The sequence below is a fragment of the Vitis riparia genome, chromosome 19, assembly GCF_004353265.1.
Source record: "Vitis riparia cultivar Riparia Gloire de Montpellier isolate 1030 chromosome 19, EGFV_Vit.rip_1.0, whole genome shotgun sequence".
Taxonomy (NCBI): Eukaryota; Viridiplantae; Streptophyta; class Magnoliopsida; order Vitales; family Vitaceae; genus Vitis; species Vitis riparia.
Window position 1 is genome coordinate 5,439,097 of NC_048449.1, and position 23,210 is coordinate 5,462,306.

Sequence of the window (23,210 nt, forward strand, 5' to 3'; positions counted from 1 at the left end):
CCTCCCAAAAGAAAAATTCTATAGGCCAAACCTTTAGTCTTTAGATCTTGGATTGCTTGCAATTTGCGTCATGGCAAGTGCTCTTGCCACCATAACCGGAACATAAATACTGCACCCTTTGATACTAGACTACCATTCTTGGAAAACTAGAGATTTTGATAACTAACAATTGCGGAAATACTGTTAAACATGATAAGATGATATCATAATAAGATATATATATATATATAAACTTCATTAAAAGATGAGCATAGACCTTATAATATTATAGGAAAATATTATTAATCATATTTTCATATGACATATAGGATAGAGCATGATATACAACCATCTCTCCGCTCATATTTGCACAGGGTCAATGAGAATCGAAGCAATGAGATCTTTCATCAATTTTCCAACATGTGTGTACTGATCTTCGTCCTTATGACAAATATCAATCACACGGCTGAAATTAAGAACACGTGTAAGAAGAGGCATGGGCACTTGTGTAGGTTTGAGGCACTCCTTATTCATATCCTTCCATGCATTCACTACTTGCTTATTCAACTCAGCATATGCTTCTTGCTTACAAACCCCATGTTGCTTCATGTAGCATTCAACTGCTGATGCAACATGCCCTCTTTTTTGCTCAAACTGCACAAAAAGAAAAGCGAAGAAAATCAAGGATACATAGAGCTAGTACAACACAACTGAGGCAGCATAAGTGATGTAATACCTCATGGGAAACTATGTCATCCATGAGCCTGCAAATGATAGATGAAGCTCTAACCATCTTAGGGTCGCTGAAAACCCAATCGAAGGCCTCCTTTGTTGCTATATCTCCCATGCCAACAAAAGATGTGGTTATGAGTGTTGAGTAACCACAACTTACTAGTGCGTTACTCATATACTCATCCAATGTTGGTGTATATTCTTGGGTCAACCATTTGGCTTCAACAAAGTAGGCTTGGATTTGCCTTTTTATCTGAGTTTACATAATATTGCAAATAGATTAATTATCCTGCTAGCTTACAATATATTTTTTGAAGATAGACAAAATATTTATGAAAGAGTAAGGAACTAGAAGAAGGGTCATTGGAGGCAAACCGCTGCTTCTGCATATTGAACACGGTACAAGTTTCCTTCCTTGGCCATCTCTTCTTCCATTTCTTCATAAACATCCAAGAGAGCCTGATAACAAGGCTTCATATAATCTGGGAGTTGATTTACGCTGTTGGCATCCCATCTGAAAGTGAAGCAACAGATATCCTTGGAACTTTTTGAAATTTGACTAGAAATTTGGAAATTAAGCCAACAATTTTGATGGGCATGCATGTATCAAACCTTTCAATTGCTTCTGTAAAGAGTTTGAGTTCTTCGAATGTACCATATGCATCATATATATCATCTATGATGGATGTCATGGCTAATACTTTGATTAAGATCCTTCTAGCAAGGGAATATTGGGGTTCAAAGTACACTCCCAATATCCAGAAGTAGCCCTCCACTAATCTGTCCCGTGCAAAAGGCATCTTTTTGGCAAAATTCAAACCTTTCCACCACCTTAAAGATATATCAACAGATTATCAGAGTGAGAAAATTGCCAAATATGTAGCTTTCTGAATATTGTTGGTTCCGCAACTTACCTAGTGACCTCACTTAGCTCTTTCCTGTGGAGTGACTGCAATAGATTGAAATCTAACTTTGAGAGCTTGAGTAATGTTTTATTATGCGGACCATCTTCTTGGTAGATGGAAATGTAATGTCTTGCCTCCACCCTTGTTAAGCACTTGCGAATAGGCCTCTTTAGTGCACGAGTCACTTGTGCTGCAAGGGGATGAGTTGAATCGGTTGCCATGGACTGAAGGTGAGCAGTGCTGAAAGCTAGAGCTTCCTCTAGTATGTCTTCTCCATGCACCATTAAATGTGTAGCTTCGTATAAAGCTAGCAAGCCTGGTAAGTCACCAGTCAATGATTCCTTGAAGTTGCCTTCGTCGTCTTTGAACTTATTGAATACATCTGTTTATCAGCGAAGTTGACCATTCAATTGATGATATGTAATTGCAGATGACATATATATGTTTAGACAACAATGGGTCATGGGATTTTACCAGGTGGAATATGGTAACCTTCTTGTCTCAGAAGTCGGAAACGAAGAGAAGCATTGGTCAGGTCATCATTATCATCATCATCCAGATTATAGGTTTGATACATGTCCTCTAATGCTTCTTTGATCTCCCTTTCAAACTGGTATGCCAATCCCAAGCGTTGGATGGAATCTATGAAGTTCAGCAGTTGTGAAGACTTTCCTGGCAGTAGCTTTTAGCTCGTTTCTCAGTTCATCTTTCAGTTCTTCAATTTGTTGCACTTTACGAGCATGGGTTAGCTGCACCAGTAAATTGTATGAACAAATCGTATGTTAGAAATGTTAAGACTGAGTGAATGATATACTTCGTGCTGAAATTAACTTTAAGAAAATGGTTGTCCAATATTAGATCAAATTTTCCGGAAGGTCGCCACATATTTACTTTTCCAATTTGTTCAGCCCAAAAAGAAAAAAGGTTGCTTGTGAGGGAAGGTATTGGGAACATGATTAATCTTATGTCCCTTACAGAGAAAATTGGTTAGTTGCCTAATATGGAATCAAAACCTCCTTTATGTTTATTTCCCCGTAGGAGGATGTTTATTTCCCCCTTTCCATGTTAAGCTTTTGGAAAAAAAAATATATTTTTGAATTATTTTTTCTTTTGAATACTCTTATTTTTAGAGTTTTATTTAATTATTGTCAATGTTTGAAATATAGATAAATACGGATATATCAGTACTTGGATTTTACAAATATATTAAAAATATCGAAGAAATATATATTTTTTTTTCAGAATAGAATATTTTTTTATAAAAAATAGTGTTTTGAGACTATTTTTTAGACTATATTATTTTTTATAATAAACCGATAAGTGTTTTCTAAGTAATAAAAAAATAAATTTGAATTTTCAAGATGCGTAATATTAAGAACAACCATGTTTTCTGATAACTATTTTTTAAAAACAGTCATAAATAACCTCTAACTTATGACCGAAAATAACATGTTTTTGCTTCCATGAATTATGAAAGCACATTTACCGGATCATCAGAAGTATAGGTGAGGAAACGATCACCCCAAAAGCAAGGAGGAAAATTTGCACTGCGGCGAGCCACCTCAGGATTAAGCCTTTGGGTTGGAATAGGAGCTGTGACTGAGAGTGGAAGAGACATATTTTGGTTGGAGAAGAAACATTAAAAGAAAGTGTTGTAGTTGTTTGTGTACGTATTTGAGTCTGGGAAGTGGGGTATTCAAAGGAAGGACCCTGGCCTGTTTTGGTTCACTGATTTTTGAAGATAGCTTAGGAGCAGACGCAACATGTGTTGTTAGGCTTAGGGACAATCTGGCCCTACACTAGCCCCGGGAAATGGAAGAAAAGGACGAGAGAAGAAAAATATAAAAGAAGGAAAGAAAAATCGTGAACCGACTATGAAAAGCTTACAAATTCGAAAATAAAAACAATAATAAATAAATAAAAAGATTAAAAACGACCATTTCTAAAATATTATCCTCACTTTTTTTATCAGTGTAATTTTTTTTTTGTAATTCTTAAAATTATTAAATATTATTTAAAAGATAAGGTGATGTTTAATATAACTGAAAATTGAATATTAAAAAATTTTAATAATAAAAAGAATTGAAGTTTAAAATGGTTCATTTATTTTCTACAAATTTACCCTTATATTTATTATATCCTTTAAAATTTTAAATATTACATATAATATCTCAAGAAGATAAAAATAGCAGTGAAATAGTTAAATTTTCATTAAATAATAGAGTTTGGAATAATATATTTAAAACTAAAAAAAATATAATATCATTTTTTATTCTATAAAAATAGGACTACTATTTTTTCATCATCATTTATTTTGAAATATATATATATTGTGGACCCCGTATTTCATCTCATGCGTTTTTCACTCGATGGCGAGCTCGATTTTTATTTGAAAAATTGATTTATTGTTATTTTTTTAGAACAATGACTTGGAGTCGTCACTTATTTTTGTTTTATTTTTAAAGGGTAAACAAAATAAGAAAGAAAAATCTTAAGTGTGACTCCTTATTTTAGAAAAGTGGTCTGTAAAAAACCAGATCGGATTCGGGGGTCATATTACTTATCGGGAAGGTACGGTAAAGACCGTAGCACCCCTAAAGTCGGATCTCTACTAATAAAATGAAACAATCATGACAATTGATAAGGGAATAAATGAATACTCAGAGGGATCATGCACATGTGACAATCAAAATGCTCAATAAAGAACGATCGAAGTGAGAGCAGGGCATACGTACCTTAGCATCAAACGATCAATGCGCTATCAAGAGAGAGGGTTAGTACACAATTAAAGAATAATCTCATGCATGTCATAGAGTAGAATAAATCAATCATATATGACCATCGAATCAATCAATCAATCAATCAATCATAAAGTCATGTATGTGGGACCCCCACTAAAACCCGTTTATTTTTACATGAATTAATTTCATAAATTCTATTATTCGGAATTACGGAATTGAATTAATGCTTATTTTAAAACATTTAAAAAAAAAAAAACGGAGGAGATGTGAAAATTGAATTGCTGAAGAGAAAATGGCAATCTGTTTTATTGAAAATGAGATTTTTGGAACCTAGAAACTATAGAAAACAGATTTTAGAAAACCAATTTAGAATGGAAAATCACAAGGAAATAAAAAATGTGCCATAATGAGAGGAAGTGGCCATGTAGGAGCGGGGCCCGTAGGTATGATTTTCTGCACATTTGGTGTGTGGGTGCTGTCACTGGATCATATGATTTTGAAGCCCATCCAGTAGTATACAACTTCAAACCAGTCAAGACATGGCGTCATGCATGGCAAAGCTTGACAAAGGTGAGGAGCAATTCTCAATGACTTGCTTACTCTCCTCAAGTGCATGGAACACCAGCTTTGAGTGTGTACCCAAAAGCAGTGTTCATCAGCCCACCATTGCATCCAGAGTCACATGAACCCGTTTCCTATAGATCGCACTCGTGACCACACTCCACTAGCATCATTGAGCTTCATATCAAGTTTGGTTAGTATCCTCACATTGCCAACAGCTTCCACCCTCTATGTGAGTCTATAATGAGTTTTTATTCCACATTCTGCAGCAACCTTGCTGACAAAAGCAGTAGAGTGGGGTTCAGGTGTAGGGATGCTAGCACTTAGATCGCCCATGTCAGCCCATGCAATTACACCACCTTTTATCACTATTTCTAGTTTTGCCCCAAAGAAATATGGGTTCCAGAGAACAAGATCAGCTACCTTCCCCACCTCAATGGAGACGACAAATCGTGAAAACCCGTTAGCCCTTGCATGATTTATAGCATATTTTGCAATGCATCGTTTAATTCGGAGGTTGTCGTTATCCACTCCACTAGCCTCAATCGACCCTCTTTGTAACTTCATCTTGTGAGCAGTTTGCCAGGTTCTAATTATCACCTCTCCGATGCGACCCATTGCCTGTGAATCAGAAGCTATAATGCCAATTACCCCCATATCATACAGAATGTCTTCAGCAGCAATTGCTTCGGATCTTATTCGCGATTCAGCAAAGGCTACATCTTCTGGAATATCCTTATCAAGGTGATGGCAGTCCATCAGCATGTCAAGGTGCTCATCTATGGTTTTGAAAGTGAAAGGCCGTGTTGGGTTTGTGGATGAGGGTAGAACATTTTTCACACCACACATTTTGATGATATCTGGAGCATGGCCACCACCAGCACCTGGGTGTCACATTGTTCTGTAACAGTCAAACAATCATCTATTGCAACAGGAGTAGTTCCCCAATCCTCATGCAGCTTCAGACCCATTGCTCCAAACCAAACTCCTTCTACAGCTGTCAATCGTTGCTTATATCCAGTGCTGAAAAGTTTCTTCTCTGAACCTCCTTTTGCCTTAACTTGTTTCAGAACTCCATCCCGAACACGATCTAAAATAGCAGGAACTGCTGCCATGAGAGTGGACTTTTACATAGAGACGTCCCTTTTTGTTCCTTTCTGAATTTCATTAGACATAACCGTCAAAGTCGAGGCTGAACCATAACCAAATGCAACGCCCGCAAATACCATCACAGTCTCAGCTGCCAGTTCAAAAACATGAGCTAGAGGCAGGTATGCCAAGTAAATATTTTTGCTACCCAATTCTGGTATCACAGTATACACGGCTGCTGAGATAGCTACAATATTCCCGTGGGTCATAATAACTCCCTTAGGCAGACCGGTACTGCCGCTTGTATTCATGACAATAGCAACGTCAGTCTGGGAAGGCAGTCTTGGATGAATAGAATTTTCCTTCCTCATCTTTTCCTCATCGGCTTTGAAACCTTTGCTAATAATTCATCCCAAGAACTCTCAGAAGAGGTTTTGCCTCTCAAGGGGCTAGCAGCGGGACATCATCATCTGGCAGTCCAATGGATTCTAGAGGAATAACAGGTAGTTGAGTGGCTTGTGGTGGACCGATCTTCATCATGCAGCCAGTTGGCTCGCCGCTTAACTGACTTCTCAATAGCAGATAGCTCTGACTACAAACCACCACCTGAGCAAACGGCTTTTGCCTGAGGATGGCATACGATCAAACCCTTCCAGCTTCTTGAATATTCCGTAGACCTTCAGCCGAAGTGAGTGGCAAATGACACTGACTAGAGCAGCTGTATTTGGCAACATGGAAGATACTCCAGAGAGTCTATTATTTCCTCGTGGAGGACTAAGTCCCTTCAAAGCAAACTCATTCACATGTTTCAGCATTGCTAACTTTTCCGTCAATGTAGCTCGTACTTGGCTTTGCTTTCAGCTAGACTGAATGAGTCAACTGATGAGAGTCTGGACAGTTGTCTCGGTACTCTAGGACCCATTGTGTCTCTTTCTGCTATCTCGTTGGACTTCTGAAGCATATTACTACTCCTCGCTTTAGGAATGCGCAGAACCAATCCAAATTCCAGGGCCTTCTTCAACTGGGTAAAGCAATCATCACACACGCGATATGGCTTGTTCATGTTTGGAGCAAAAGAAGTTTTCAGAGATTTCCTTCTGCTTCAACAAGTGTTGGAATCTTTCCATCAGCTACAGGACTTCCCAGCTGTCCATACACAGTACTCCCCATTGCTGCTAGATTCTTCATGCACGAGAATTCCAGCTTTAAGACGAGCATGTTCACTTAAAATCTCCACAGTTTCAATAAAGTCAACACCCCTGTCCCATCATCCAAGCCCTGATTTCTTTCTAAAGGAGTATCTTCTTTAGCTTCATTCTCTGATGCGTCACCAAGCACCCTATTTGATGCCACTCCTGGAACAAATGTAGTCTTTTTCTCAGGCAAATTGCACACTTATCCGCAGGCTTTGCAACTTCAAGAGCATAGCGAAGACCAGCAACTCCAGTCTCTGGATCTGAAGGATTTTGGATACCCAAGAAGACCCTGAAAACCCATTATGCGGACATCCTTTGAATGTTACACCGGAAACCCAAGAGGCCTGGCCATAACTTTGTCTCCTGCACAGTGTCTCTCTCTGAAATACAGTTTGCTGCTTCCTGCAGCTACAGCCGTTGTCATTGCAATCCCTGTAAAAAGGGTTGGGTTTCAGATACTCAATAGTCAAAGCAGAGCTATCTGAACCTGGGTCTCCTCCTTCCTCACTCTATTTAGCGGATTCCGAGCGCAAAAGTTTTCGAGGCGCCACACGGCCCCTCCTAAAACCCATTCATGTGCAGAAAATCCCCCGTCTCAGAAAACATGCTCCACGAAACCATCTTCTGATCCCAAGATTTAGAAACTGTGCCCATATGAAAACCGAAGGTTCATGCTGGCCCAAGACCCTTCTCCTTGAGGGTATGAATGGCCATCGAGAACAGGGTATAAACAGCAAGGGAGCCAGCACAAAAACAAAGTACCAACTGAAACAAAGAAAAACACTGACCCGAGCTCCATTTCATGTTGGAGTCAATAGGCTCGTGTGTAGGTGGGAAAATAAGTGGAAATAAGACCCAAAGATATGACTCAGGCACCCAATGGAGAGATAAAAAGGAATCGGATCACTCTTACATAAATTTTATATGAAGAACAAGGCACATATTATTCATAGCACAGTCACAACAATATCAAGGAAATCTACTGCAACAAGTATATGGTCCAGAAAACGCACCTGAAAGGCTTCCCTCCAGCTGAAATGAGCAAGCAGCTGCTGTGTTTTTCCTCTCCTGTAACTAGTAGCTTCGCCCCCGAAAGAGCTCTCCCTCTCCACTGGCCTTCCAAAACGGCAGCAAAAGCACCTTCTCCCTGCAGCTCCGCAACCCCACTCCGCCTCCTCTGTGACTTCTTCTCCTCCGCTCCTCAAACTTACCCTTCAAGCTCTCTCCAATATCCCTCAAATTCTCCTCCGTGACTTGTTTCTTTCCTCCAGCTCCAGAACACCCACACCTCCTCACTCTCAAGTCACTCTCCAGAATCGCCGTTCTTTTTCTCACTCCCAGAAAAGATACAATGCTTCAGAAAACTCTCCCCAAAAGCTCCCGGAAGCTCTCCGAGAAAAGATACAATGCTAAATATATCCCCCCAGAAGCTCTCTGGAATCCTTCCTCAAGAAACCAACCAAAAGCTTCTCTCCTCAAAAGATCTCTGCAGCATGAAAGAAAAATCCTCTGCTAATATCTCCTCCCCTCTATTCTTAGCCCTCCTCCCAGAAAAGAAAACCCCCCTACCTTCTGCAGCCTCACCCCTCAAGAAAGAAAACTCCTGCTGAAAATATCTCCTGCCCATTACCCCTAAAAGCCACACCACCCTCTGCTTCTGCCAGCCCTCCCCCTCTCTCATGCGCTCCTCATAACAGAAAAATGCTGCCCTCTCTGGAGATTCTTCCAGGTGCCGCTCCTTGATTAGCGTATGCAAAACACTACTTGATCCACTGAAGGCCGATTACGAGGTGACACGTGGTTCCTTGAGAGACCTCCACCTGCAAATGAAAAATATCCTGTATAGGTGATCTATTTTTTCGGTACTTAAACTTTTCTTAATATTCTATCTTAACTTTAAATTTTATAATAATTAATATTTTATTTTATATAGTGAATACTTTATTTTAAAAGAAGTTCAATTTTTAATTTTAAAAATGGTTTATTATTGTGGACCGCGTTTTTTCACGTTCGTCTCACTCGATGGTGAGATTCACTTTTTATTTATTTGTGAAAATTTTGATTTTTAGAAAAAGATTTGGAATTACCACTTATTTTTGTTTTATTTTAAAGGAAAAAACAAAATAAGAAAAAAAAAAAACAATAAATGTGACTCTTAAAGGAAAAACGGATATGTGAAAGACTAAGTCCGTATCCGGGAGTCAAATTATACGATGGTGATTCGGGAGTCAAATTATACGATGGTGAGCCATAACACCTTTCTAAACTTGTATACGTATGGACTCTAGTAAATTAATTAAGGGAATTGTGACAATTAATTAATTAATTAATTATGGATATCAAGAAAAATAATCATGTAAATGAGTATGTACAAATCATGATGAAAATCAATATACATAAAAATAATGATGAAATATAATTACAAAAATACACAAAAATATATAATAAGAGAATTATGCAAAATGATTTATTGAACTAAATAATAAAAAAATTAGTTTTCAAGAAATTTTAAAGGATTTTATTAAAAACAATTTTAAATTAGTGATTTTAATTTCTTTATTTACAAAAAATAAGTTTCAATTTATTTTCAATTAATGATTTGATTTAATTATTAGAAGAAGAAAATAGGAGAAAATTGGGGTTTGAGGGGCGCCGGCGTCACGCCACCGGCAATGGCGACGGAGACCGCCGAAGATGGGAAGTGGTTGTTCGGGTGGAGATGTGGGTGTGTTGGAAGGGAGGAAGATAATAAAAAAAAGAAAGATGGGGCTGTGAAGTGGTCTCGTGATTGGCAGTGTGTGGGTAGGAAGAAGAAAAAAAAACGGAGGAAAAGAAATGGGTTGGGGGTGCTGTGGCCGTGCTGCTGGAAGGGAGGTGTGGTGGAGTATACGGGAGGAAGAAAAGGAAGAATGGAGAGGCAAGGAGAAAATGGGGGCCGCCCACCTAGAGTTTGGGTTGGGTAGAAAAATGAAAAATGGGGAGCCCCCCATAAAAAAAATGGGGCCGCCCCTTCCCAAATGAGGGATGAAGAAGAGAAAGGGAGAAGAGGGAATAGATGATGGGGATGGTGTTTGCACGTGATGGGGTATGGGGTAGGTGACTGGAGAGAGGAGAGAGGAGAGAGGAGAGAGGAGAGAAAAGAAAGAGAATATATATATATATATAAATAAAAATAAAATAATTTATAAAATAATAAAAACTAATAATTAAAGGATAAGTGATTTAAAAATATCACATATAATTAAAATTTAAAATTTAAATATAAAATTGAACTCAAAATTAATATAAAAATAAAATTATGATAGATTTTGGGTCTAAAAATATACTTCTTACAAATCTATTATTTTTAATTATCATACTTTTCATCTTAATTAATATCATTTAATTATAAATAATAAATAAATTATATGTAGATTTATGATTAAATATAATTTAACTTCACCTTTAAAAAATAATTATGATTATATATAAATTTATTTTACCTTTAAAACGTCCCCTAATGGTTAATAATAGTAAAAAAAGGATGAATTATTCAAAATTTGTCGTGGTAATATTTTCTTTTAATGATGAATATTAAGAGTATGTTGGATTCTTAAAGAATGGGGAAAATGGTAAAAGAAAAAAAATCATTATTTTCTATTTGGATGATAAGGAAAAATATATTTTTTTAACAAATAATATCCTTCTTGGAATGATTTGGAAAGTTTGTTGTTATTTATGGACCCGCATATCTATGTAATTGGAGATGACATATACATGAGACAACAACCGGTCAAGATTTTTGATAAGAGTGTGGTAATTTTAAAAATAATTCTTAAATTATCGTAATAAAAAAAATAATTTTAAATTTATGGTAAGTTTTATTAGGTAGAGGAAGGGATATATATATATATATATTTTAAATCATCTCTTCAAAAGATAATTTATGACTTTTTTTGGAAATCGTCTCTTGAAGAGATGATTTTCATAAAAAAAATTTTAAAAAATAAAATTTAATATATATTATAATACAATTAATTATCTATATATTATAAAAAAAATAATATAATTTAATATAAAATATATATTATAAATCCAATTTCGAATTAAAAAATTAATTATACTCATACAATTATTATAAATATATATTATAAAATTAATTAATTTTATTTACTAATTTTAATATAAGATAAATAATATTTATCTATTATTTTTTTCTTTCACTTTGTAATTAAAAAAATTATTATCAATTTATGTGAAAAAATGAGTTTTAAAAAACAAATTTGTTATTAATTTAAAGTTTTTTTTTAAATCCTTTCTTGAAGACACAATTTATGAGGTTTTTGTTTTTTAATTTTTTATTTAATAAATTAATAACATTTTTTTAAACTCAATTTTCATATAAAATTGATAATAGTTTTTTTTTTTTTTAATAAAAACTCCAAAGTGAAACAAAAAATAATATATAAATATTATTTATCTTATATTAAATTTAATATATTATTTATATATTAAATTTAGTAAATAAAATTAATTAATTTTATAATATATATTTATAATAATTGTATTATTGTATAAATAGAATAAAAAAAATGAAAAAAGTGGATATTTTAAAGTTTTTTTTTTTAAGTGAGAATTGCTCACATATATATATTTTGTGAAAATCGTCCCTTTAAGAGACGATTTCCCACTTAGGTTTTTTTTTTTTCTTAATTTAAGTGAGAATTTCTCACGTATATATTTTTTGTGTGGAAATCGTCTCTTTAAGAAACGATTTCTTACTTAAGTGTTTTTTCTTTTCAATTTAAGTGAAAATTTCTCACTTTTATTGTCGTCTTTTAAAGAAACGATTGTTCACTTGATTTTTTTTTAAGTGAGAATTTCTCACATATATATATGTAGAAATCGTTTTTTTAAAAGATGATTTCCTACTTAAGTTTTTTTTTTTTTTCAATTTAAGTGAAAATTTCTCACTTTATTGTCGTCTCTTAAAGAGACGATTTCTCATTTCTTATTTTTTTATTTTTTGTAAAAATCATTTCTTTAAGAGTTTATATTTTTTTTAAAAAAAATTTCATAAATCGTTTTTTGATGATATAGTTTTTCATTTTCAATTTATTTTTTCTTTTTTTTTTTGGACAAAACTATTATAGATTTGGAATTATTTCTCCTACGATAATTTAGGAACGTAACCTTCTTGTCCCAGATGTCGGAAACGAAGAGAAGCATTGGCCAGGTCATCATTATCATCATCATCCAGATTATAGGAATGTAATGCTTCTTTGATCCCCCTTTCAAAATGCTATGCCAATCCCAAGCGTTGGATGGAATCTATGAAGTTCAGCTGTTGTGAAGACTTTCTGGCAGTAGCTTTTAGCTCTTTTCTCAGTTGTGATTCATGGGTAACCTGCACAATATTATATATGAATAAACGTATGTTAGAAATGTTAGACTGAGTGCATGATTTACTTCAAGCTCAGATTTTTAAGAAAATCGGCTGTCTAATATCAAACCAATTTTTCTGGGACATGCCACATATTTAGCGTCAGTTTGAACATATTTTCTAAAATTTGTTTTTAAAAACTATTTTCAAGTAAAAGAATAATTTTTTTTTTAATATTTTGTAAAAACAAGAATGTTTGACAAGTTGTTTTTAAAAATATTTTTTTAAAAAATTACAAATTTAATTTATATAGTATAAATTAAATTTAATTGAGCTCTTATTAAAAATGAAAATAGTTTTATAACTATAAATAAATTAAAAAATATTTTTTAGTAAAACATAAATAATAATATTATAATAAAATGATAAATTATACTCTCTTTTTTTTATAAAAAAATATACCATTTTATATATATTAGAAACATAACGATATTAATATCTAGTAAATTTGTTTTATTAGAAATGAATAATAATAATTTTTAATATTATTTTATTTAAAATAAATATTGAATAAAGTTTAACTTTTTAAAAATGGAAATGAGTCAAGTTATTCGTTACATATGCATAATATTTTAAAATGTTTTGATTTCATTAATTATTTAGATTATTTTTTTGAATTCAAAATTATTCTTAAAATTTTTTTAAATAATTAAAGAATTTAAATTATTTATTTGTCTTACTTAATTTATAATTTATTTACTTAAATTCAAAATATATATTTGTATATATAGGACAAGCAATAAAATCATTTTGATCTATTATTATTTTTTAATGATTAGAAATTTAGATCTATTTTTTTATTTTCAAATTATTTTTAAAAATTGTTAAACTCATTAATAAATTCAATATAAAGTATTATTTGATTTAAAGTTCATTTTTACAGCCAGAAAATTCATAAAAATAATACTTTATGAGTAGAAAAAAAAAACTATTATGAACCAATTTTATTAATGAATTTATAGTATTAATAAATTTATTATTTGAGTTTCAAATTATTTCTAAAAATTACTAAATTTGTTAATGAATCAAATATATTAAGTTTTGCTTAATTTGAAATTTACTTGTCTGGTTGAAAAGAAATTAGAAAATAATAATTCTATATAAAAGAAAAATAATAGTTATTTTAAACCAATTTATGTTCATAAATTTATGATATTAATTGATTCACTATTAGAGTTTTTAATTATTTATATAAGTTATTAAACTAGTTAATGATTTCAATAATACTTATTGTTTTTTTTTTAAAATTAATAAATTTTATTTATCAAATACAATTTGATTAATGAAAACTTTTTAAAAAGTTATTTTTTTTTTATAAAAGTACTTATAATTTAAAGGAGTATTATATTTTATCATTTATAGTATCAATATTAGATCGTCGAGAAAAAAAGAATGATATCTTATTTGTCTTTTATGATTTTTTTTTTTATAAATTTTTGTACGTTTTTATTTTGTTTTTAAAAATTAATAATAACAAATTCTACTTGTTCTTTAGAAATTATTTTCTATTTTACTTTATTTTTTAATTTTAAAAAATAATGGTCAAACAATATTAGAAAATTTTAAAAATAATTTTCTGTTTTTAAAAATAAAAAACTATTTTTAAATCACAAGATAAATGAACTTTGAGTAATTTTATTTTAGGCTTTGATTGCTTATTTTGAGGGCTTCGATTTTTGACATACATCTTCGAAGACGAGATGATTATAGGTTTTAATGGTGTTTAGGGATTAAATTTATTAATAGTTTTGCCCAAAACTATTGTGATAGATCTGCCTTAAGAAATTGGCATCCCACTAATCTAACATCTTATTATTATGTCTGATCAGGACTCCACGTCATCTTCAAATGTTGTTCTGGAATCACAAATGCCACTATCAATGTAAAGCATGTAGGAGGATTTTTTATTCGGCTTGAATCCTTATTGGCTTTATTGTTTGTAAAAGTTTGTTGGATCATGTGATGAAAAAACCGTTTTAAAAAATTATTTTTAAAAATTAATTCATGATATTGTTTCGTGGTTGTTTTTTATTTCAAATTTTTAAAAATAAAGTAAAATTTAAAACAACTTTTAGAAAGCAAATATAAGTTATTTTTTATCGGTTTTTAAAAGCAAAAATATATATAAACAAATTAAAAAATCATAAAAAGTAAATAAAATTTAACATGTTATCATTCTTCTTCTCTTATCATGATCCAATATTGATACAAAAAATTTTCGTATGTGATATTATTTTCAAATATTTTTTCTTTCTTTCTAAATTTAATTTCTCTAAAATTTTCCATTAAACAAAAAAATTCCAAATCATACTATACTTGATATATAAAAAAAATATTAATTTTTAAAAGTAATTTAAAACTCAAAAATTGATTTAATTAGTATTAAAAAGTTATGAAACTCATTTTCAAATAGTTTTTTATTTGCATATATCATATTTTTGCAAATTTTTTCGGTTATGCAAATAAACTCCAAATCAAGCAAAAATTAATGTATTGGTTTCATTAACGTGCCTACTAATTTTTAAAAATAATGAACCAGAGACCAATTGTATCTCTTCTAAATCCGCTGGGGTCCATTGGGCCCAATGTGGACAATCAGCCCACCTAGCCCACCTGACCCGCCCATTAATTCCTAGGGCAGTTAAAGGGGCAACATCTATCAAATCAACATTGTTTCTCTCCAAGTTTAGATGTGGGATTGTTGTAATCCTTCACTTAAAAAATTACTTCAGCAGGCCCACAGCTGTAAAGCTTGAAACTAAGTCCTAGAACAAATCAAGAAATGGCCTCACCCATTGAGCCAATCCTTCATTTGGTTCAGATATGCGTATGGAATTATATATATATATATATATATATATATATATATATATATATATATATATATATATATATATATATATTATAAGTCATAACATCTTTGATAAATTATTAATATATGTTATATTATAAATTAATTAAAATAAAATTAGTACAAATAAGTTAATTTTAATTATCTTATTATTTATTTTACATACTAATTAATGTAAGACAAATATAAATTTATAAATAAAAAATATTTATTTAAATATCATTATTTCTTTTTGTACTTTAATATATTCAAACTAAACATATTATCATTTTAATATTAATATATTTTCGAATATTATTACATAATGTTCCAAATTTATTAATATATTTTCAAATTCATATATTATTACATATATATTAATTTCTTTAATAAAACAACTTTAATAAGTATTATTATTGTTTTATCATTTTTTTCTATTTTTTCTAATATTTTTACTAGTTTTAATCAATTTTCATTCTATTGATTTTTTTTTGGTCAAAATATCCATTGATGTTTTCCGATATTTTTTGATATATTTTGATATATCCGTAAAATACTGATATATCTGCATTTGTTAATATTTTCATAGTCTGACAACTTTTAATTTATATTTACCCCACATAAATATTAGTTCTTTTTTATGTTTTGTAATATTAATACTTTAATAAATTTCCTAGTGGTAACAACTATTTTTTAATTTTAAAAAGGGAGAATTGTGTTTTGGGCCCAACTGGGCTCAAAAATTAACATTTGGTCTATATATCATGCATATTTAAACCCAAGACCCAAACAAAGTATGAAAATTAAGATGAAGGATATTGTCTTTCATCAATCCCTAAAATACCCTTAACTCTTACGTAGGCACAAGTGAATGTGAATTTCAATTTTTTTGTATTTTTTTTTTCATTTTCTATTCTCTATTAAGCATTACTCATTTCTAACCTTTTTTTTTTTTCTATTTCTTCCAATCTACATTTCTATTTTATGTCAAATAAAAAGCAATAATGTTTTTGTGAAATCAAGGTTTGGTTAATCTTGATTTTGATGATAACAAAACAAGGTTTAGAACTAATGATCATATTTCAAGTGTGATTAGGTAAAGCGACTTCCAAAGTGGCAATCCAAAGACAAATCAAGTCAAGGAGAAATCATGAAGAAGAAGACCACCTCAAAGAGAAGAGTTTTTCAAAGACCAAAACTTCTTAAGATCTCTTTGTAAGGTTGTTGGTGCACTAAGACTTTCATGCATTTCATTCTTTATTTATGCACCAAAATCATCCAAGAGTAATATTGTTTTAAATATCTTAAGAATTGAATGATTTCATGTTTTCAACTAAAACCTTGTGTTAAATGATTTTCAAATTTGTGTTAAAAGGTTTTAAGTTGAAAAAGGTTGAGTGTTGAGCCAAAAAAATGGCTCAACCGGTTCAACCGGTCGACCGGTTGTGCTCATTCGGTCGAGGATCGGTTGAAGGAGGCCAAAAAGTTTCTCTCTCTCCCAGTGGCCTTCTCTTCCCGATCAAGGTGGGACCTCAACCAGTTGAGGTCCAATCGAAGTCCGGTTGAGGCCCAACGGTCACTTTTCCCAACAGCTAGTCAACTGGTCGACCCCTAACTTGACCGATCGAACCCCCAACGGCTGGTTTGACTTTTTTCTTCTATAAAAATGCTTCAATCTTCATTGTTTCATGAGAAAAACCTTCCCAAATCATTCTTGATTATATTTGAGCGTTGGAAGATTATTTTTGAGTGCACCATTATTCCCAAACTTGCATATCTTTAGTATACCATCCAATCTTAGTTTCTCTTGTATCATTTGAGCTTAAAGTTTTTGTACTAGGATTTTTGAGAGATCATTTTATTTGTAAACCTTTTAAAGGATGTTTCTCGAGTGTGAGGTATCACTTGAGGGGTTGTTCAAGAGTGGAATAACTCTTGAGAAGTGTAAAGGGTGTTTGGAGCCAAAAGTCCAAGAGGGTGAATTGGAACCATAATCCAATTGTAAAGAGATTGGAAGTTTGGTTGAAGCTTCAAGATAGTAGAACCCTCACTCGGTTAGGAGGTTGAGGAGAGTGGACGTAGGCAAGGAAGTGTCGAACCACTATAAACTCTCGTGTTTGATCATTTGAGCTTAAAGTTCTTGTACTAGGATTTTTGAGAGATCATTTTATTTGTAAACCTTTTAAAGGATGTTTCTCGAGTGTGAGGTATCACTTGAGGGGTTGTTCAAGAGTGGGATAACTCTTGAGAAGTGTAAAGGGTGCTTGGAGCCAAAAGTCCAAGAGGGTGAATTGGAACCATAATCCAATTGTAAAGAGATTGGAAGTTTGGTTGAAGCTTCAAGATAGTAGAACCCTCACTCGGTTAGGAGGTTGAGGAGAGTGGACGTAGGCAAGGAAGTGTCGAACCACTATAAACTCTCGTGTTTGCACTCTCTCTTCCCTAACTCTTTTAAATTATATGCAATTGTGTTTATTTTGTTTATTATATATTTGCATATAATTATCTCTTATTTTTGCATGGTTTAAATTTGTGAAAAAAAGACCATCACCCTATTTACCCCTCCCCTAGGATGATTACCATAGTTTGGATTAGCCTCAAATTCCTAACAGTTTTTTTGTATTTCATTTTTAAAGATATTGAATCTTTTTGCTCTTATTATAAGTAATGATAAAAATTTTGGGATTTTTCATCCAAATATTTTTTATCTTTTTATATTTATCTTTTAGTTTATTTTTCATTTTTTATTTTAAATTTATATCACCCTTTCATTTATATTTGTCTCTTATTTTTAATTATTTTTTGATATTTTCTATATTAACCATATTTTAAAAAATTTTAAAATTGACTATCACTTCACTTTATTATATATATATATATATATATATATCCTTTTAGCTTTTTAATTTTTAATTTTTTAATTTAAAATTTTTAAAAAGATAAATTTTTTGAAAAAAATAACTAAGATATGATATTCTAATATTATATTAATAATTTTTCTTATCTAGATAGATTAATACAAAGTATTTTAACTCACAATAAGAAAATTGTTAATACAATTTTTTAGTTAAACTTTAGAAATTAAATTTCAAATAAAATATATTATATAAAATTTTATCTAAAAATTATTGAAAGTTGTATTTAATTTTTTTTATTGACTTTCAAACTTATCTAATTTTTTACTTGAAAGGTAATAGAATATGTTTACAAAAAAAAAAAAAAAAAATTAGTTTTTCATTTTTTAAATAAATGAGTATAAATATATTAAAAGAATTAAAGATAATCTTAGTAAAAAATTTGATAAATATGATTATAATTTTAAATATAGATTCATTTGGATAAAATTTCATAAAAAAAAAAAAAAAATTAGTGGAAAGAAAGAACATTGCTAAAATTACAAAAACAAAATATGCAATTACAAAATTTTGATGATGAAATTTAAAAATAAAATTCAAAACAATTCTTGAGTGAGAGAATTTGAGTGGGGAAAAAAAATCTTTGAGTGGAAAAAAATGGGAAATTTTTTCAAAATCACTTGAAATCCTTAACAGAAAGTAGTCTTGTACACCTTCGTACAATTAGTAAATTTGTCTTGTACAGTTAGTGTAATACCCTTGTACAATAACTCAAATTTCATACATCATCTCATGAATATTTGACAATAGGTCGGTTAACCAGGTTTGCATTGGTTTGGTTTTAAAAATGAAGAAAAATTGTTGTATAATTTTGCTTTACAATCATCATAAGTGAGGTACCTATTCAAATGATCATATACAAGTTAGATAAAGTGCATGAGATGAATGTATCCTTAACCAATGTGTGTAAGAAATGTCATTTATTCTCGATTAGGGGAAATAAACAAACAAGTTTTTCAAAATCACTTAAAATTCTTCACAAATAATAATCTTATACACCCTTGTACAGTTAGTATATTTGTCATGTATACTTAGTGTAAATACCTTGTACAGTGACTCAAATTTCATATACCCCCTATTCAATGTGTAACCATAAGTAGGTTAACCATGTTTTCATTGGTTTGTTTAAAAAAAGAGTGGAAAATAGAAAAACAAAATTTTCTCTCAAACATCATTAGTGGGATAAGTATTCGAATTTCATATGCAAGTTAAATAAAATGCATAAGACGAATGTGTAATAGAGGAATGTGTACCTTAAGAGTGCGCAATCCTTAGATGACAAGACAAAAAAAAAAAAAAAAAAAGTTAAGTCCAAAATTGATTAAAATATTTCACAAATGATAACCTTGTATATCCCTTATATAGTTATAACATTTGTCTTGTATAGTTAGAACATTTGTCTTGTCCAATTGAACATTTATCTTGTACAATTAGTATAACACCCTTATACAATAGTGCAAATTTCATCCATATGCATACATTATGTGCCACATATGATGTGTGAACCATGTTTCCAATGATTTGATTTAAAAAAGGATATAGAACGCAAAAACAAAATTTTTCTCTAAACATCATTATTAAGGTAAGTATTTAAATGGTTATATGTGAGTTAAATAAAGTACATGAAATAAAAGAATTTGTGGTAGAAGAATGCATAATCCTTAGATGACAAGAAAAAAAAAAAAAATTGTTCAAAATGTATAGTTTTGTACACCCCTTGTACAATTAGTGTAATAACCTTGTATAATGGTATAAATTTCATATATATGTATAAATTATATTCACATAAGTGTGTAAACTATGTTCCCAATAGTTTGACATTTAAAATAATTAAAACAAATAAAACGATATTTTATTTTATTTTCAATGCAAAATGTAATTAAAAATAAGACAAAGAAATTAATTAAAACTATTATTTAAGCCAAGTTTATTTATTTATTTCCTTTTATTTTTGGAAATAAAGAAAAAAAATAAAAAATTTATTTAAGCATAAGAAATATGAATATAAGATCAGTTAGAAAATACCAAATTTATTTATTTATTTCATTTTATTTTTGGAATTAAAGAAAAAAATAAAAAATTTATTTAACCATAAAAAATATTGATATAAGATATGTTAAAAAATAGAAATAACCCCAAATTTATTTACTTATTTCATTTTATTTATTTAAATTATAAATTAATTTATTTTAATAGATTAAAATGTGCACAATTGATTTATTCCTTTTTTAATTATGGGTATATTAAAATTTTATATTAGACAAAAAATAAATAAAGAAAATAAAATTAAAAAGAGTAATAAATATATATAATTTAGTTATTTAATTATTTTTCATGTAAAAGATAGTCTCACAAAAAACACATAATTGATCAATTTCTTTGTTTAATTGTAAATATACTATATTTTTTTATTTTATTATTAAAATAACTAATGGAAAAAAATAAAAATGGATGATCAATGAATGAAATTTAATTCTTTTTATTATTTTCATATAAAAAATAGTATTAAATAAGGTTTTCAATTTTTATTTTTAAAAATAGTTTTCATTTTTTAATTAAATGTGTTTTCAAAAAGAAAATATAAAAAATATAAATCATATTACCATTTTTTCAGAAAGTATTTTTTAAAATAATTTTTGAACATAATTTTTCTTTATTTATAATTTAAAATAGAAAATAATGCTGATTTTCAATTATTTATAAAAAAAAATTAAAAACAATGAAAAATCCAAATTGTTAAAATAAAATTATTATGGTTGCATGAATAGTGGTGCAATAAAGACAAAAAAAAGTTTATGTCAAAAAGGTCATTGGGTATTTTAGTCGATCACTATTTTATATCCTTAAATGGTAATATATAGACATTTGAAGGATATATTGGTCTTTTAACATCTTATACCGTTTCCATCAATTATGGAATTTATATGGACCAAATGTTAATTTTTGGGTCCAATTAGGCCAAAACATAATTATCCCTTTTAGAAATATATAACACATGTTTTAATGATGATTTTACAATTTTGAATATTTTTATAATTTTCCACCAATCATAACAAAGCATGTTGTTGAACAAGCTAGTCACACAGGCTGGTCACAAAAATTCAAACCAAGTTCTTTTTAGGGAATCGCACCGGTAGTCGATGAAAAAAATTTGAAAAATGAAGAGTGGTCTTTAATTGTCTAATTTCAAAAGAACATTTTCTTTTTAGGGAATCGCACCGGTAGCCTTCCCGTTGTGGTTTACGTGTGGCTTATGCTGTCAATGTCTTTTACATGTAATTTGGTCAGTTTATGGCCACTGTGCTCTGGATTAGAGCCCTATAAATACGTGAGTTACGTACTGAAGTTGAGGCAAAAGCATCAGACAATAGTATAACCAACTTCCAAGGCAAAGTAGAAAAATGTCTGCTCAATCTCAAAATGTCAGCCCCGTCGTTGTTTGGCGCTGTTCAAATTATCATCCTAGCATTTGGGGGAATCATTTCCTTTCTTATGCTTCTGAATGCACGGTAAGATATTTGTCTACTAGCTACTGACCATTGTTAACTAGTATACCCATGCTAGCTATTGGGACTCCCGAATGTTGTGATATCATAAATAAAGTTGCTGATCCATGGATGCTGTGGATTATGTTAACAATGCACCAGTGTCTATTTTATTAATTGCTTCAATTTGGTGGTGCAGAACACTAATGCTTATTTAGAGCAACAAGTTCAACAACTGAAAGAAGTGAGGAAGATGCTAATCATTGATGATGATGATTCCGAGCAGAAGTCGCTCTTGATTGATGCAATCCAGAGGCTAGGTGTGGCTTACCATATTGAGAGTGAGATTGATGAAGCATTACAACTCGTGTTCGATGGTTACATTATCTCTACTAAAGAAGATGATGATGTTTATACTACGGCTCTTTGATTTCGGTTACTAAGACAACAAGGTGTTATAGTATATGGCTCATATTGAGTGAAAAACATATGGAGGAAAAAAAAAAGAAGGTAAATATTGAAATGGAGGGAAGTGGAACGAGGGGAGCGAAGTTTAGGGGTATTTTTGGAATTTCAATACCCAAGAGTTAGTATAAATACCCTTTTATGTAACCCTAATTGTAATATAGTGAAAGTCTTTTTTCTTGTTCCCGTGAACATAGATAATCCGTCAAACCACATTAAATCTATGTATATTTTTTATTTTTCTCTAATTTCTTCACTAAGAATCATTGCACGAAGATCAACAATTGGTATCAGAGTGTCAAGTTCCGATGTCTGGGATTTCTTATGCAAAGTTCGACATAGTCAAGTTCGATGGATTTGGGAATTTAGGTCTATGGCAGAGGAGGTTAAGGATCTGTTACTACAACAAGGTATGATGAAAGTATTATACAGAAAACAACCAAAAGGAATGAACGACATAGATTGGAAGGATTTGGAAGTGACGACTGCGGCAACTATCAGGCTTTATTTGGTTGATGACGTGATGCACCATGTCATGGATGAGGAATCATCGACGACAATTTGGTTGAAATTGGAAAGTCGGTATATGTCTAAGTCGTTGATGAACAAGTTGTATCTTAAGCAGAAACTGTATGGTCTTAAGATGACAGAGGGCTCAGATCTAAGCCAGCATATATATCAATGTGTTGAATCAAATCATTAGTGACTTGAAGCGAATTGATGTGAAGTTCGAAGATGAAGACAAGGCATTGATGTTACTGAATTCCCTACATGCTTTTTCTACGTATGAAGATTTGGTTACAACTCTGATGTGGGGGAAAGAAACTCTTGATTTGGAGGAAAACACAAGTGTTCTTTTAGATTTTAATATGAGGAAGAAAGCCAATGAT

General features: G+C 30.8%; 2 protein-coding genes and 1 pseudogene across 2 annotated transcripts; all 3 read right to left on the reverse strand.

Annotated features, from left to right (window-relative positions):
• Positions 1-255: 255 nt before the first annotated feature.
• On the reverse strand, positions 256-3,265 carry LOC117909419 (annotated as a pseudogene).
• Positions 3,266-5,146: 1,881 nt separating this feature from the next.
• Positions 5,147-6,033, reverse strand: LOC117908086 (urease-like). Its single transcript, XM_034821763.1, has 2 exons — positions 5,886-6,033; positions 5,147-5,802 (listed from the first exon to the last, which is right to left on the reverse strand). Exons 1-2 carry the CDS (start codon positions 6,031-6,033, stop codon positions 5,147-5,149), a joined length of 804 nt encoding a protein of 267 aa, XP_034677654.1.
• A 12-nt stretch (positions 6,034-6,045) lies between these two features.
• Positions 6,046-8,002, reverse strand: LOC117908087 (long-chain-fatty-acid--CoA ligase 1-like). The gene is made up of 7 exons (XM_034821764.1): positions 7,966-8,002; positions 7,593-7,635; positions 7,403-7,492; positions 7,164-7,266; positions 6,918-7,061; positions 6,614-6,789; positions 6,046-6,406 (listed from the first exon to the last, which is right to left on the reverse strand). The coding sequence occupies exons 1-7, from the start codon at positions 8,000-8,002 to the stop codon at positions 6,046-6,048; spliced, it is 954 nt and encodes a 317-aa protein (XP_034677655.1).
• Positions 8,003-23,210: the final 15,208 nt, after the last annotated feature.